We start from the raw sequence: 17820 nt of genomic DNA, 5'->3' as shown, positions 1-17820 counted from the left end.
GGCTACAAATTTATTAGGATGAAGGAATTGTATGAGAGGTACAAAGTAAAGAGAAGGGAAGTTAAGCATAAGATAAAGGAAGCAAAGAGGAGAGCAGATGGGAAATGGGGAAAGAGTATGACAGAAAATTTTCAAAGCAATAAAAAGATGTTTTGGAAGGAAATTAAAAGAGAAAGAGGAGGCAAAAGTAGAGAAGAAAAGGTAAAAGGTGCAGATGGAGAGATGATAATGGAGGAGAAGGCAGTGAGAGGAAGGTGGGCAGAGTATTTTAGGGAGTTGTTAAATGTGAAGGAGGATAGGGAGGGAAAGGTAGTTGCAGTGGGAAGCGCTAAGAAAATGAGAATAATGAGTGAGGAAAATGGAGGAGAAATAGGGAAGGATGAAGTGAAAGCAGCTGTTAAGATGATGAGAGCAGGTAAGGCACCTGGTCTGGATGGATGCCATGCAGAATGTCTGAAGAAAGGAGGTACAGTTATGGTGGACTGGCTGGTGAGGTTTTAATGTTTGTTTAAGAGAGAGTACAGTGCCAGAGGACTGGAGGAGTGCCTGTATAGTTCTGCTTTACAAGGGAAAGGGGGACAAGTGTGAATGTAGTAGTTTCAGAGGGATCAGCTTGTTGAGTGTAGTTAGGAAGGCTTATGGGAGGGTCTTGATTGAGAGGATTAGGAGAGGAACAGAGGGAGTAATTGGTGAGGAACAGTGTGGTTTTAGGACAGGTAGGGATTCCATAACTCAGATTTTTGTGGTAAGACAGATATATGAGAAAGCTATAGGAAAAGGTAAGAATGTTTTTTTGGCTTTTATGGATCTGGAAAAGGCTTACAACAGGGTAGACAGGAAGGCACTGTGGGAGGTACTGCAGATATATGGGATAGGAGGAAATCTGTTAAAAGCAGTCAAGAGTTTTTATGAGAGTAGTAGAGCTTTTGTTAGGATTGGAAGTGGAGAGAGTGAATGGTTTGAGGTAAAGGTGGGACTTCATCAGGGATGTGTTATGTTGCCCTGGCTGTTCAATCTATACATAGATGGGGTAGTGTGAGAGGTGAATGCAAGGGTGGTGGGTCAGGGGTTGGAGATGATTAAAGAAAATGGAGAGAAGTGGGAGGTGAGCCAGCTGTTGTTTGCTGATGACACTGCGCTTGTAGCAGGACCAGAGGAGGGATTGAGGAAGTTAGTGACAGAGTTTGAGAAGGTGTGTGAAAGAAGGAAGCTGAAGATGAATGTGGGCAAAAGTAAGGTGATGAGATGTACAAGGGGAGAGAGTGACATTATGCTGGAAGTGAGCATTAAGGGTGAAAGCCTGGAGGAAGTGGATAGTGTTAGATACTTGGGTGGGAATGTGGCAGGAAAGAGAGGAGTGGGGGTGGAGGTAGAATGTAGATTGAGAGAAGCGAGTAAATGCCTTGGTGGATTGAAAAGTGTAATAAGAAATAGACATCTGGGAATGGATGCTAAGAGGTTATATGAGGGAGTGATTGTGCCAACAGCATTGTATGGGGCAGAAACATGGAACATGAGAGAGGAAGAGAGAAGGAGTTTGAATGTGTTTGAGATGATGGGAGGTGAGGAGGAGAACATGGGTGGAATGGGAGCTAGCTGGGAGATAGGGTTGATGAAAGAGTATTAGGATGGTTTGGACACATAGAAAGAATGAGTTAAGAAAGATTAGTAAAAGAAGTGTGGAAGGCAGAGGTGGAAGGAGTGAATATGAGGGGGCGTCCTAGGATGAGATGGATGGATGGGGTGAAAGGGGCATTACAAAAGAGAGGAATGTCTGTTGAGGAAGGACGGGAGAGGACAGAAGATAGGGGTGAATGGAGAGGGGTTGTATATAGATGATGCTGTGATGCATGAGGGGGAGTGGGTGGGAAAAAAAATTGACGCAGCCTTAAGGGATTTCTCCCCGTCTTCTCCTTTTCTGCATGGGGACGATGAGGGGGGGTCGCTGAATTTATGAAGCGGCCTTGCTGTGGATGTGCTGTGTCTTATGACACTGCTTCTGACCCAGGGGAGTGGATAGGATGCAGGTATGACCTGTCATCCAGGAGGTGCCAAGATAGGAGGGAGGGAGGAGGGTGGAGGGGAGTGGAATATATAGGAAATGGAACGGGTGGGAGTGGTTTCTATGCTTTTTTCTTTTTGGCTACCCCTGTGTAGGGTGAAAAGGCTTTGGTATATGTATGTACTTGGATAATTGTGTCTTTTGCATTTTCCTGCATTTGTTGTTGGACTATTTCTTTGAAAGCAATTTCTTTAGTGGTACAGTAATTGCATTTTCTGCAATGAATATAGAAGAAAAGAAATAATTTAACAGTTCATCCATCTCTGCATCAATACTTGTAGTGTTTCCACTATTTGTAAGTAGTGGGCCAATATTAGAATGACTTTTATTTTCTGGAAAAAAAATGATTTTGGATCTTCTTTCCTTGTCAGTGCAATATTTCTTTCAGTATTTCTTTTGGACTGTGTAGGAGTTTTTATTGTGAGAGCTGGCAATTGCGAGTCACGCTCGTAGAGACTACCCCAAGCGCGGGTAGTCAGTCACCCGCCAAAAGCCCTATTGTAAGCAAGCTTAAATAAAAATCTAACATGGCGCAGTGATAATCCTTCCTACGCATCTACGATGACCACCCCGAGACGCCCTAGGCTCCCTGCCACATCAGGTAGACGGAGGGAAGGAGAAGGCCTCCTAGCACAGGCTCAGACGCTCTTACTGTCCCAGCAGGGAGCCATAGCGGCTTTGCAGCGAAACATGGCGGCGATGGGGACACCAAGCCGCAAGGCCCTTAGCACAGCTGGGTTGGAGAAGTGCGACCTGGACATGACTGCAGCAGACTTCAGGTCATGGCGTCGGTCCTTGGAGGATTGGATCGAGCTCAACGCTGTCGGCGACGGTGACGCCGCGCGCTACATCCGGCTTTTATGTGCCCCAAGGCTCCAAAAGGCGCTCGACGCCAGGTTCCCCAAGGCTCGTTGGGACACCCTTCCCGCTCCCGAGGCCCTGGAGAACGTCAGCAAATTAGTGTTACGTGCTGCGAACCAGGCAGTACAGTGGTCGGACTTCTTTAGTGTCAAGCAGGCCTCGGGGGAGTCGGTGGGCGATAACTTCACGAAGTGTTCCCAGATGGTGTTAGATTGTGCTTTTCAGTGCCCAAGCTGTGACGCGAGTTTAAGTGAATATATGTTAGTGCGGAAGCTCATTGCTGGGTTGCGTGAACCAACCCTAAGACGCGAGGTATTACAGTGCTACGCTCAATTCAAAGAGGTTGACAGCCTCAGATCTTACTATGTGGCATTTGAAGCGGCTCAGAGGGACGCGCATGATTTCCCGCCAAACCGCCATCCCGAGGCTGCCGCTGGTGACGTCATCCACGATGCTGCGAGTGACGACGACGTCATCGCTGCTGCTGGTCCCGGGAAAGCCCGCCACCGCCCTTGTTGGCACTGCGGTGACCGACACCAGCCCGGTAGGGCAGCTTGCCCGGCAGCAAACGTCACGTGTCTTGCTTGTGGAAAGCTGGGCCACTTCCAGAAAGTGTGCAAAGGGGGTAAGAAGCCCGCGAAGAAGGACGCTGTGGCCAGTGCTGTGGTAGCGACCGCCGGAGTGATGAGCCAGCCACGGCTTCAAGTCATCGTCTCCGGGCCGGATGGCGACACACAGCACTCCACCACAGCCATCGCAGATACAGGCGCGCAGGTATGTGTAGCGGGACCCAAGCTGTTGAAAGCTCTGGGCCTCTCGCCCAGGCAACTTAAGGGACGCACTGGCCTGCGAGACCTCGCCAATATTAACCTACCAACCTTGGGGACCATAACCTGCCACTTTAGCATCCCTGGCCGCTCCACCCAACAGGTGTATTTCGTACGGTCTGTGCGGCAGGTCTATCTGTCCCTCGCCGGCAAGGATCTGGGCCTGGTACACGAAGGCTTTCCGCATCCGCCACTACCGACCATAGCGAGCGTGGGCGGGGGGAGCAGCGACAGCCGGGGTCCGCCACCCAGACCAGCAACCATGCCTTTCCCTCCTCTCGAGGAAAACGTGCCGAGGCTACAGGAATGGCTGCTCGGCCACTTCTCGACATCGTCCTTCGACACCGACAGGTACCCGCTGCCGATCATGGCGGGGCCCCCCCATCATATCCACCTATCACCCGACGCTGTCCCTTATGCCTGCCACACTCCCGCCCCCGTCCCGAAACATTGGGAAGCGGAGGTCAAGCAACAGCTGGATGAGGACGTCCAGAGAGGCGTGATCCGTCCTGTCCCCGCGGGAGAGGCCATAGAGTGGTGTGCCAGGATGGTCGTGGTGGCAAAAAAGTCTGGCAAGCCGCGCCGCACGGTCGACTTCCAGAAACTCAACGCATGCTGCCTACGAGAGACTCACCACACCCCTGCCCCGTTTGACATGGCCTCTGGGGTCCCGGCACACTCCTACAAAACCGTGGCAGATGCGCACTGGGGATTCCACCAGGTGGAACTGGACGAGGAGAGCAGGCGCCTCACTACGTTTATCACACCGTGGGGCAGGTACCAGTATTGCCGGACGCCCATGGGACACTGCGCAGCGGGGGATGCATATACCAAAAGATTCGACGACGCCATCATCGACCTGCCGCGGAAATACAAGTGCGTGGACGACACACTCCTCTATGACGCAGGCATAGAAGAAGCCTTCTGGCATGCCTACGACTTTTTGGAAGTATGTGCCAAGGCTGGAGTGACACTAAAGCCGGAGAAATTTCACTTCTGCCAGAGGGAGGTCGACTTCGCTGGCTACCACTTGGATTGGGACACATACAAACCGACTACAGAGCGCCTTACTGCCATCAGGGACTTTAAGATGCCAGAAAAACCGTCCATCACAAACGTGCGCTCCTGGTTTGGCTTTGTGAACCAACTGGCGCCCTTCCTGGCCACTGCCCCGCTTATGGCGCCCTTCAGGGATCTGCTGAAAAAACCAGCAGGTAAGGTTGTCTACTGGGACGAGTGTCTCCAGAATAGATTCACACAAGCCAAAGAGATCATCTGTCAGCTAGCCAAACAGGGGTTAGCATACTACGACATGACCCGACCTACCATCGCCATCACGGACTGGTGCAAGGACGGCATCGGGTTCGTGGTGATGCAGCAGCACTGCTCATGCCCGCCAGCCACTGCTCCACACTGCTACAAAGGAGTCTGGCGCCTGGCATTATGCGGAAGCCGGCACCTTACCCCGGCCGAGTCGGGATATGCACCGGTGGAGGGGGAAGCTTTGGCGGTAGCGTGGTGCCTGCGTAAAGCCCGGCTTTTCCTCCTGGGGTGCCCCAACCTGGTTATCGCCACAGACCACCGGCCCCTAGTTAGGCTCTTTGGCGACAAGGCCCTCAAGGACATCACCAACCCACGGCTGTTTCGTCTGAAGGAGTAGACCCTGCAGTACAGGTTCACCATGCGCTTTCTGCCGGGGAAACACAACGCGGCAGCCGACTTCCTATCCAGGTATCCCGTGGACAAGTCTAATCCGGACGAGATGGATGAAGAACAAGACGTCGCTATCGCCGCAACCATGTCAGCAGCCACTGTAGCCGCCCTTGACCTGAGTGGGTGCGCCACCATCGACGAAGAGATGGTGCTGCAAACGGCCCTTGAGGACCACACCTACCAGTCACTGGTGTTAAGAATGAGAGGCGGCGACTGGGAGTCCCACAGATCACGGGAGCCTGCCTGTCTGCGGCCCTTCTACGGTGTACGAGACAGACTGGCAGTGTCCCGTGGCCTAGTCACCTATACCTATGACCAGGGATGTGTGCGGCTTGTCATCCCTGAGGCTCTGCGACAACGAGTGGCAGCTAGCCTTCACGCCAACCATCAGGGCCTCGACTCCATGCTAAGAAGAGCCAGACAGACGGTGTACTGGCCTGGAATGGAGGGTGACCTGCAGCATTACAGGGCCAAATGTAACTCCTGCAATGCTAACGCGCCGTCACAACCACCTGAGCCCCTCATTCTCACCCCACCCCCCGATTACCCCTTTCAGCAGACGGTGGCAGACCTATTCCAGCTGGCAGGTCAAACATACCTAGTCTACGCCGACCGACTCACTGGCTGGCTAGAAGTTGCGCACCTACCCTCGGGTGCCACGTCCAGCGAAATCATGAAGCACCTAAGGCACTACTTCACCAGATGGGGGGCCCCAGAACAACTCTCTACTGACGGAGGTACGAACCTAGTGAGTGGGGAAATGACCGCTTTCCTCAGGAGATGGGGCGTCACGACCCGCCTCTCCTCCGCTCAGTACCCTCAGTCCAACGGCTGAGCCGAGGCCGCCGTGAAGACAGCCAAGAGGATTCTGCGAGACAACACAGGGACCAGCGGCAGCCAGGACAACGACAAGGTGTCGCTTGCCCTCCTCCAATACCTCAACACCCCGCTACGAGAAGGAAACGCATCCCCCGCACAATTGACAACTGGCAGACAGCTACGTGATGGAGTCCCCACGGCCAAACAGAACTACAAAGTCAATTGTGAGTGGCAGCGGACCCTGGAGGAGAGGGAGACTCAGAGGGCGCAACATCATGCAGAGATACGACAGAATAGCACGGGTCAGCAACGTCGACGGCGCCGCCTGCAGCCGGGAGCCCGTGTGTGGGTTCAGGACCAGACTACTAAGGCATGGAGCAAGTCTGGTACCGTAGTCGAAGTCCACCCACACCGCCAATACGCAGTGAGGATGGACGGAAGCGGTCGCATCTCACTGCGCACCCGCGGCCATTTGAGAATGGCCGCGTCACCACGGGGGCCATTATCTCCCGGGGGTTCACCCGAGCCGCAACCACCGACCCAGGGGACGCCTCCGCCTGCTTCCCTGAAAAAGGAACGTCCTCAAAGGCTCAGGTCTCAGCCGAGATTGCTGGACGACTACTGTACATAATATAGCTGTTCATTTTTGTTCACATTGTATGTCATTGGAATTACCATTTATATTGTTTTGTTCAATGTAATCAGATTGTCAAGGTATTCGTTTTGTTTTTCCCTCACAATCTTGAGGGGGAGATGTAGGAGTTTTTATTGTGAGAGCTGGCAACTGGGAGTCACGCTCGTAGAGACTACCCCAAGCGCGGGTAGTCAGTCACCCGCCAAAAGCCCTATTGTAAGCAAGCTTAAATAAAAACCTAACAGACTGTCTAATATTTCTTTTTAAGTTATATCTCATGTCTGTATTCAAATGGCCTGCAGTCATGTTTTGCTTTTATTCTCTATAGGCTTGCATTTTAGCAGCAATTTTTCCTCTTATTTCATTATTCAACCACTTTGGTTGACATTTATGTGCTGATCTTATAACATATAGGACATGATCAGATTGTATTTCTACAACCTTGTATTTAAAAATGTTCCATTTATCACTTGAATTTGTGTATGGTCAGTTGTAATAGAGTCCCAGTCAATATTTCTTATTGTTTCCTTGATAATGACAAAATTAGCTTTTAAGTATTGATACATTATGGTTTTTATTTTTCAATCTACAATTGTTAATGATATCAAATCTAGTCATATTGTGGTCACTCTTACTCAATGTATCCTTTTACAGTTAAATTTTCTGTAATGTCTCTTTTAGAAAAAATTAGATCTAAAACATTTCCAGCCCTTGTGGGCTCTGCCACATGTTATATAAAATAATTGTCTATAATTGTATTTCAAAATGCTTGTATGGAACAAGGATATCAGGAGGAAATAGAAGGAAGGGTAGTGAGTGGTGGGATGAGAAAGCAAAGAAGGTTGTAGAAGAGGAGAACAAGAATTCACAGATTAGTAACAAAATAGGATGAGAGAATCATATGAAAGGTACAAAGAAAAAAGAGGAGCATGCCTCATTGCGATATTTCAATGGTGGTTCAGGCGCTTCAGCATCCCGGAGGAGCTGTCATGTGTCAGGGGTACAAACCTTACCACCCAGGAATCCAGGGACTTCTTCAGCACGGGGCGTGTGCAGATGAGGGTCTTGTCTGCACATTATCCCCAGTCCAATGGTCGTGCAGAGGTGGCTGTCGAGTGTGCCAAAAGACTGGTATGTGGCAACACTATTAGGAACAGCTCCTGGACACTGACATTGGTGCAAAGGCCATTTTGTAGTATCTTAATATCTCCCACAGGGTTCTGAGGCCTACCCTACCCAAGGTGAGCAAGTGTTGTGCATGGCTATTGTGGGAATGAGAATGGGCCTTGTCCTGCTCTAGGTGTAGTGCAGTCATTCAGCATAACCAAATGGCCTACAACCTTAGTGAGGCTAGACAGAAGTGGGCGTGCCTATATCAGGAACCGGCGCCACCTACATTCCCCTCACGCATAAGCCGTGCATCCAGGTGCCTGGCTACAGGGCAGCTGTTATGCTCAACCCAACCCTGCCTGCCCTAGGAAGGCCCTGGCATGCCAGACGGGCACCTTGTTACCTGTTTGGCTATTTGTTGGGCAATGCCACTCCTCAGACACCACCCACTGCAGGCATTTTGTGTAATGGGTGGGGGCGAGGGATTGTAGGGGTATATAGCAACTCCCACCCTGTGACCACCTCATGACTCACAGCATCACAAGGCAGTTGGAGATGAGACATGGTAGAGGCTAGAAGTCCTGTTGCCTCTCTGTAACTGGGTAGTTCAGTCTCCTAATAAATATATGAAAATGCATAATGCCTTTCCTCCAATAACCCACTCAAAAGTGAAAGAGAACGAGTAATACAGCTGTAACTTTATATTTTGTAGTGCGAGTATTGTGATGCATCATCAAATCATTGTACATCAGGCAATCGATGCTGCCCACGAGAATTTGACTCATATTGAAGAGGTTAAAAGAAAATGGAAACTTTCAGAAAATGGATGAAAATGAGAATTATTGATAGACTATAAGGAATTTTGAAATGATAAAAAGTTAAATTTTTGGTAAAGGAAAAAGTATGGGAGAACATAGGAAAAAATATGGAATTTGACCCAATAGGGAACAAGAAACATAATTTATAATCATTAATGTATTGATGTTATGTTTCCACCGTGATCATGGTGGAAATGTATTACACATGAAGACGATGGCAGCGGAGGAACAACAGACTTGTTTTTCACCGCAGCCTATGTGGACACGGGTATTACGCATGAAGATGATGGCAGTGGAGGAACAATGTACTCGTTTTTCACCGTGACTTATATGGACGCAGGTATTACGCATGAAGATGATGTAGAAGACTTGAAGGGCGGCAGCAGAGGAGTGCAAAATCAGGGCCTTCTCCCAGCAGAGGTCAGAGGGCACGTAAATCAAATGAAGAATCAAAGTAGGATCTTCACTTCCATGCCCCATTGCTTATATTTTTTAGATAAGTATTACTGACTATAGTGTAAGCCCTCTTCACACAAAAATAAAGATACAGTACTGGTAAATTGTGTGGAGTTGGGTAAATAGAAATAGGATAGGTTACATAGACATATATTGGCACCTGTGCCATGGCACTGGTGTTGTACGGTTGTAGCATAAAAAGGTGCGCAGCCACTTTGAGAGGCTGATTACCATGCCCGCACTCTGTTCCCACCGACTACTTAGTAAGATAAACTCGTATAATTATGTGGACAGTAAATTTAGTGATTGCACTCCACCATCTTTCTGTATCCCAGTGAAGTTAAATTGATCATAAGAGGCTAAATGTCGACCTAGGATTCTGGATTGCAGGAACTACTCAAGTCATGGGTTACAATTTGATGTATCAACTCAAATACAGGGCCTAGGATGTGACAATTGAGCTAAAATAAAAAGGAATAATGGCTGACAGGTGGGAATGGGATGGGTGGGTGTGGGTGTTAGCCTTGGTTAGCTACTTCTTTTATAAGGAGTAAGAAGCCTATTGATTAATAAAGTATTGACTTCATAGAATTTATGCAGTCAGTATCCCATATGGGTATCTATTTTTTTGTAAAACCACTAATAGATGGGTTACTGTATTATACCTTATTATGTACTTATTTGTCAGAATTTTTTTCAATCTTATTATTGTGGTACTGTATCTACTCTTTCAAGAGCTGCGGCGAATTGACTGCTACAAATGGTACATCACTGGACACAAGAAGGGGAAGTACAGACGAACATATAGTTACATCAAGGAAGAAGATGGCAACTCAAGCCACCGTCTTCTTCGATACACCTATGATTACTCATGGGAGAAGCGTCCAGGCCTGCGAATTGTTCATTATCGTTCAGGAGATCCAAGGCATACAGTAGAACATGCAGGAAAGCAGCCTAATCATGAGGTAAGATTATGTTTCTCATTTCTTTTTTCCTACTGATATAAGAGTAATCCACAGTGAATATGTGAAGAAATATGTATAAATTAATTTGTAATGAGTTAAAAAGTTTAGGAAACTGCTCATTTTGTAGGTTGAGGTTTTTGTTATTGAACAGGTAGATTGAAGTATGTAGTAGAATTATGGTTAAGAGATGATACTAGAGATGTATATAGAGAGGGAATTAATGATAGTGTACACAATGTTTAAGAAAAAGAGTCAAGCATAAATATACATAGGAAAAGGTTGTGGAGAGAAAATAGTTGGTAGGGCATTAATGAGCTATATAGAGGTACCCAAAGGGTGGATTAGAAGAGTTGTGGACTATATATTTTCAGGGAAGAGATTTGGAAATTGTCAGATTATTATCTGATAGAAAGGAAGTTGAAAATGGAGGAAAAAGGAGAGAGTTGCTGAGTGTAATGTCACCATGGCTGTTCAATGTGTACATGGATAGGTGGGTGAAGGAGGTAAATGTGAGGGTGATAGGCAGGGGATTGGAGATTCTTAGAGAGAGTAGAGGGAAATGGGAGGTGAACCAATTGTTGCTTGGTGAAGACACTTTGTGGTTGGGTTAGAGGAGGGTCAAAGGCAGTATGTGGTAGAGTTTAGGAGGGTATGTGAGATGAAAAAGTTGAAAATATATGTAGGTAAAAGTAAGGTGATGAGATGTACAAGGGTGAAGGAAACAGTAAGTTTGAGGTAGGTTGTAAAGGAAAGAGGCATTAGGAAGTGATGAGTTCCAACTATGGTATGTATCAAGGAATAGAGGAGTGGGGGTGAAGGTAATTTGTAGAATGAAGGAAGTGAATGGAAAGTGTCATGAAAAATAGGTGTCTAATGATGGACTCAAAGAGAAGATTGGATGGAGTGGTTATTGTGTCTATGGCACTATGCAGGACAAACTTAGAATTTAACCACTTCAATATGAGTCAAATTCTTGCGGGCAGCATTAGCTGCCTCGTGTATGATGATCAAATGATCCATCAAAATACTCGTATTAAAAGATATAAAGTTACAGCTGTATTACTCGATCTTTCACTCTAAATGTTAATAACCACAGAAAATATGATCAGTCCAGTTCACAGAATATGGGGGTCACTGAGCTACAACTACAAAATAGATATAATCAAGGTGCCAACAATGGCATCCTCACATATTTAAAGAAAGGAAGGAACTGATGAATATGTACCAAAGAAGAAGCAAAAAGATATTCATATAAAGTGTTGGTATAACAAAAGGTGCAGTGAGGCTAAAGATAAAAGAGACAAAGCCTGGAAAAGATGGAAAAAAAATCAAATGGCGAACATAAAACTAAGGAATGAATATTTGAATATACGCAGGAAAGAAAAAAGAAACTACAAAAAAGATGTAATAGATAAATACTAGGATCAACCTAAACTCTTTTATAGATATGTAAATGATGAATTAAAAGACAAACATGAAATAGTGAAACTGTGAAGGTGATACAGAATATATAGATGACATAGAAATGGCTGAAGTTATGATCAGACATTCCAGATCTGTTTTTACAATTGAGAGCTCACAAATTTGGGAAGATGGACAATGAGAAAGATCCCCTGAAATGAAAGAAATAAAGGTAACACAGAAAGAAATAAGTGATGAAATATAAAACCTAGACATTAGGAAATAAACATGGACCGGATGGAATTGCAAGTTGGATATTGAAAGAGTGTATAGATGAACTAACAGACAAATTATACAAGATAATAGATTTCTCACTCAAAGAAGGAAAGGTACTGCAAGATTGGAAAAAATGCAAACATCATACCAATATATAAAGGAGGAAACAAAGAAAATTGTACAAACTTCAGACCGGTATCCCTTACAAGCACAGTAGTAAAATTATGCGAAAGGGCTATCAGAAACAAATGGATCAAACACTTGGAAAAGAAAAAAATACTAAACCCTAAACAATTTGGTTTTAGAAGTGGAAGATCATGTGCCACAAACTTAATATATTTTTACTCAAGATTAATAAAAATAATACAAGAAAGAAATGGCTGGGCAGATACCGCCTTCTTGGACTTACAGAAAGCTTTTGACAAAGTACCACAAAAAAAAAAAATAATAATAATAATAAGAAAAATTGAAACAATAGGAGGAATACAAGGTAAGCTACTGGAATGGAAGAAAGATTTTTTGAGTGGGAGAAAAATGATAGTGGTACTTAGAGACAAGAACTCAAACTGGGAAGATATGATAAGTGACATCCCACAGGGCTCTGTATTGGCTCCTTTAATATTTGCCATATATATAAATGAAATGGATGAAGGAATGAAATGTTACATGAACTTCTTTGCTGATGGTGCCAAAGTACTTAAGAGAGTAAGCATAGAAGAAGACTGCAGATCACTACAAGAAGACCTAGACAAAATATGGAAATGGAGTTAGAAGTGTGAAGTGAACACATTAAGAAATGCAGTATAATGGAATTTGGAAAAAGCAAAAATGAAATATTGAATCAATATGAAATTGGTACCAAGGAAGTCATAAAAGTCAACAAATTAAATTAGAACAAAAAGAGGGGAAGGATGGAATAAATTACAGCAGTATGTGTGGAAATAGAGTGGCTGAGGTGTCCTAAAATGTGGCGAGATGTCACATTTTATGATAATATGAGAATAGTGTGATCTCGTTGTAAGAAGAAACATATTAACAGAACAGAAAACATTAAGCATTTATATGTGATACAAAATATGTGATACAAATTAAATTTGAACAAAAGAGGGGAAGGATAAATTAAACAAATAAAATGTGGTGGAATGTCATGTTTTATGATAATATGAGTATAGCATGACCATGATATGAAAAGAAATTAAACATTGTGATAAAAGTTAATGTGATCAAAAGAGGGAAAATGGAATAAATCAAATAAATGAAGTTAATAAATTAAATCAAACTCGGATGCATGTGTGGGAATAGAGTGACTGAAGTGTCCTAAAATGTGGCGAGATGTCACATCTTATGATGATATGAGAATAGTGTGAGAAGAAACATATTATTAACAGAACAGAAAATATCAAACATTTATATGTGATACAAAATATGTGATACAAATTAAATTTGAACAAAAAGAGGTGAAGGATGGAATAAATTACAGCTGTATGTGTGGGAATAGAGTGACTGAGGTGTCCTAAAATGTGGCGAGAAGAAACATATTAACAGAACAGAAAATATTAAGCATTTATATGTGATACAAAATATGTGATACAAATTAAATTTGAACAAAAGAGGGGAAGGATAAATCAATCAAATAAAATGTGGCGGAATGTCATGTTTTATGATATAAGTATAGTGTGACCATGATATGAAAAGAAACTCACATTACCAGAACAGAAATTAAACATTGTGATAAAGATTAATGTGATCAAAAGAGGGAAAATGGAGTAAATTAAATAAATTAAATAAATTAGATAAATTAAATCAAACTCGGATGTATGTTTTTCTGTTGATAAAAAAGAAGAAATTATTATTTACCCATAAGTATAAATGATAAAACATTTATATGACATGAACAAACCTCAGGTAAAGTGGGGTCTGACAAACCCCACGCTACTCACACCTCAGGTAAAGTGGGGTCTGACAGACCCCACGCTACTCACGCCACTCTATCTAGTCTAGTAACCCCCATCATACTTCTCAGACACCTCATCTCAAACACATTCAAACTCCTTCTCTCTTCCTCTCCTATGTTCCATGTTTCTGCCCCATACAGTGCTGTTGGCACAATCACTCCTTCATACAGTCTCCTCTTAGCATCCATTCCCAAATGTCTATTCCTCATTACACTCTTCAATCCACCAAGGCATTTACTTGCTTCTCTCAATCTACATTCCACCTCCACCTTCACTCCACCTTTTCCTGCCACATTTGCACCCAAGTATCTAAAACTATCCACTTCCTCCAGTTGCTCTCCCTTAATACTCACATCCAGTCTACTGCCACTTTCACCCCTTGTACATCTCATCACCTTACTTTTACCCACATTTATCTTTAGCTTTCTTCTATCACATACTCTCCCAAACTCTGTCACCAACTTCCTCAGTCCCTCCTCCGATCAGGCCACAAGCGCAGTGTCGTCAGCAAACAACAGCTGGCTCACCTCCCACTTTTCTCCATTTTCTTTAACCATCTCCAGTCCCTGACCCACTACCCTTGCATTTACCTCTCGCACTACCCCATTCATGTATAAGTTGAACAGCCAGGGCGACATAACACATCCTTGATGAAGTCCCACCTTTACCTCGAACCACTCATTCTCTCCATTTCTAATCCTGACACAAGCTCTACTACTCTTATAAAAACTCTTGACAGCTCCCAGAAGCTTTCCTCCTATTCCATATATCTGCATAACCTCCCACAGTGCCTTTCTGTCTACCCTATCATAAGCCTTTTCCAGATCCATAAAAGCCCAAAAAACATCCTTCCCCTTTCCTATAGCTTTCTCACATATTTTGTCTTACCACAAAGATCTGATCTACACGACCTCTACTTGTCCTAAATCCACACTGTTCCTCACCAATTACTCCCTCTGTTCCTCTCCTAATCCTCTCAATCAAGATCCTCCCATAAGCCTTCCCAACTACACTTAACAAGCTAATCCCTCTGAAACTACTACATTCACACTTGTCCCCTTTTCCCTTGTAAAAAGGAACTATATAGGCACTCCTCCAGTCCTCCGGCACTCTACCCTCTCTCCAGCAAACATTAAATAACCTCACCAGCCAGTCCACCATCACTGTACCTCCTTTTTTCAGACATTCTGCATGGCATCCATCCAGACCAGGTGCCTTACCTGCTTTCATCATCTTAACAACTGCCTTTACTTCATCCCTCCTTATTTCTCCTCCATTCTCCTCACTCATCACGGTCATTTTCTTAACATTTCCCACTGCATCTATCTTTCCCTCCCTATCCTCCTTCACATTTAGCAACTCCCTAAAATATTCTGCCCATCTTCCCCTTACTGCCTTCTATTCCATTATCATCTCTCCATCTGCACCTTTTACCTTTTCTTCTCTACTTGATTTGCCTCCTCTTCCTCTCTTAATTTCTTTCCAAAACATCTTTTTATTACTTTCAAAATTTTCTGTCATACTCTTACCCCATTTCACATCTGCTCTCCTCTTAATAATAAATAGAATAATAATAAAGAAATTAGAAAGAATTAAAAGAATAGTGACAAAAATGGGACCTACACTCTCAAATTTGACATAGTAACAAAGATTGGATAAATTACATCTATCAACACTGGAACAGAGAAGAGAAAGGCAATTTGCTCTCTACAGAATTATGAAAGATATGGAAGTTCTTGATAGAGATGACTTATTAAAATGGGATAAAAGAGAAACAAGAGGACACAAGAAGAAGCTAAAGGAGGACAGTTACAGAAGAGATTTGAAAACGAATAGCTTCCCACACAGAGTGATTGATGTCTGGAACAAACTAAATGGGGGAACAGTGAGTGCTAGATCTATACAAGATTTTAAGAACAAACTGGATGTGGAGAGATACAAAAGTGAGTCACTATGAGCATAGCTTTCGTCCCGTAAAAAAACAACTAGGTAAATACCCACTCGCACCTCATGACACATAGGTGTCATTGTATGGAAAGGGTTAAGGGAGGCAGAAAGAAAGAATTGAAATGTTTTTTAAATGAAGTATCTAAGAAGTGTGATTGAGTTACAAGGATAGATAGAATGAGAAATGAGGATGTGAGGTAGAGAATAGTTATGGAATGGGAGCTGGCAGAGAGGATTGATCATAGAATACTGGGATGGTTTGGGGCATATGGAAAGAAGGAATGAAGAAAGACTAGCAAAAGAGTATGGAAAGTAGAGGTAGATGGAGTGAACTTGAAGGGAAGACTGAGAATGAGATGGATGGATGGGGTGAAGGGTGCTATGGGGAAAAGGAAGGGAGAGTGCTAAAGACAGTTGTGAGTGGAGAGTGGTTGTAAATGGATGATAGATTGACATAGCAGGAAGGGATTTCTCCTTATCTTCCTCAAATTAGTTGTGAGTGGATGAGGAAGGAGGGTTTCTCTGTAATGAAGCAATAGGGGTAAACCAGCTTCACCTGTTGTTGTTGTTGTTGTCGTTCCCTAGACTGTCTGTCCGAGCAGTCCCGTCTCCCCAAGGAAGGCCACAGCCGAGACTGGGTTTTCCCACAAATCCTTTATAGAGTGTATGTTGTGTTGTTTGCGTGCATGATTGTGTATAATGCAGTCTTCCATTATGTGTTGTATGGTATGGGGTGAAGTGTTACATCCTGGGCAGCTGTTCACAACACGGTCGTCCAACCTCCTCTGGTAGCTTAGAAGTGCTGGGTGGTGACCGCATCGCAGTCTGGCCAAGTGGACTCTGTCCTTACGTGGGAGAGAGGATTCAGAAGGGTGGATATCAGGGGGTCTGGCATGCAGCAGTGTGTTGTCTTTCAGTGTGTTAATGGAGCGGTGAGTGATATGATTATGAATATGTTTCCGGAGGCTGGTATTTGGTGGTTGTGGAGGAAGAGAAGAGAGTATCTTTGTGTAATAAAGGTCTTTGGGTGTAGTTTTAATGTTTCTTGGTGTGTGTGGGTGTTCTGCTATGTAGTGTAACGGGTGTGATGTGTTTGTGGTGGCTGCAGCAAGTGTTTGTGTGCCTCTCATGTCGAGGTGTTCCTCGACTTTGAGGACTTTTGTTTCATGGTGTAAATGGTCTGTAGGTGATGTATTTGTGCAGCCTGTAATTGTTTTTAGGGCTTTGTTTTGTATGATTTGAAGGGTGTTGTGGTGTGTCTCACTGAGATTAGGAGCCCATGCAGGACTCGCATAATTCATCACTGAGCGTATACATTGTTTGTATATTGTTATATTAGTTTCTTTGTTTTGTCCAAATGTTGTTCCAGTGATTGACTTAAGTGCGTTAAGTCTAGGTGTGCATTTGTTTTTTATGTTTGTGAGGTGTTGTTTGAAAGACATGGATGTATCGTATGTTACACCAAGAATTTTCGGTGTGTTTGTGTGTGGTATTAGAGTGTTGTTGATGTAGAGATGAGGTATGTATTTGTGTTCTTTTGTCCAGTTGGTGAGAAGTGTTGCTGTAGATTTGGTTGGAGCTATTTTGAGTCTGTTTGTGATGAACCATGTGTTGAGTGTGTCAAGGTAAGGCTGGATTATTTCTGCAGCTTTGTCTGTGTTACGATGTGTGCATGTGATTGTTATGTCGTCTGCGTAAGAAGAGATTTGTATTTCTGAGGTGTCTGGCGTGGGTAAGTCATGCATGTATAGATTAAATAATGTGGGGGATAGAACTGAGCCCTGCGGTACTCCGTTCTTAATGTTTCTGATGTGCGATGATTGGCCATTATATGACACATGAGCATTCCTGCCTGCCAGATAATTGGCCAGCCATCTTTTGGTGTAATTGTGCATGTCTGTGTTATATATTTTATTTGTTAGGTTGTGGCGGGGGATAGCATCAAAAGCTTTACTAATGTCCAATGTTATAAGAAG

The 17820-nt window shown here is 44.3% G+C and overlaps 1 protein-coding gene across 13 annotated transcripts in view; it reads left to right on the top strand.

Annotated features, from left to right (window-relative positions):
- The window catches only part of LOC143039374 (uncharacterized), a 1426499-nt gene that overhangs the window by 1019698 nt on the left and 388981 nt on the right, over positions 1-17820 (top strand). For all 13 annotated transcript variants that reach the window (XM_076209287.1, XM_076209284.1, XM_076209291.1 and 10 more), the window contains one exon: positions 10036-10265. In XM_076209287.1, the coding sequence (XP_076065402.1) occupies positions 10036-10265 (230 nt within the window). The remainder of the gene's footprint in view (positions 1-10035; positions 10266-17820) is intronic.

The sequence above is a fragment of the Oratosquilla oratoria genome, chromosome 26 (genome assembly GCF_046742065.1).
Source record: "Oratosquilla oratoria isolate Oo_2021 chromosome 26, ASM4674206v1, whole genome shotgun sequence".
NCBI classification, from domain to species: Eukaryota; Metazoa; Arthropoda; class Malacostraca; order Stomatopoda; family Squillidae; genus Oratosquilla; species Oratosquilla oratoria.
The sequence above is the reverse complement of the archived record's forward strand: the minus strand, read 5'-3'. Positions and strand labels throughout refer to the sequence as shown.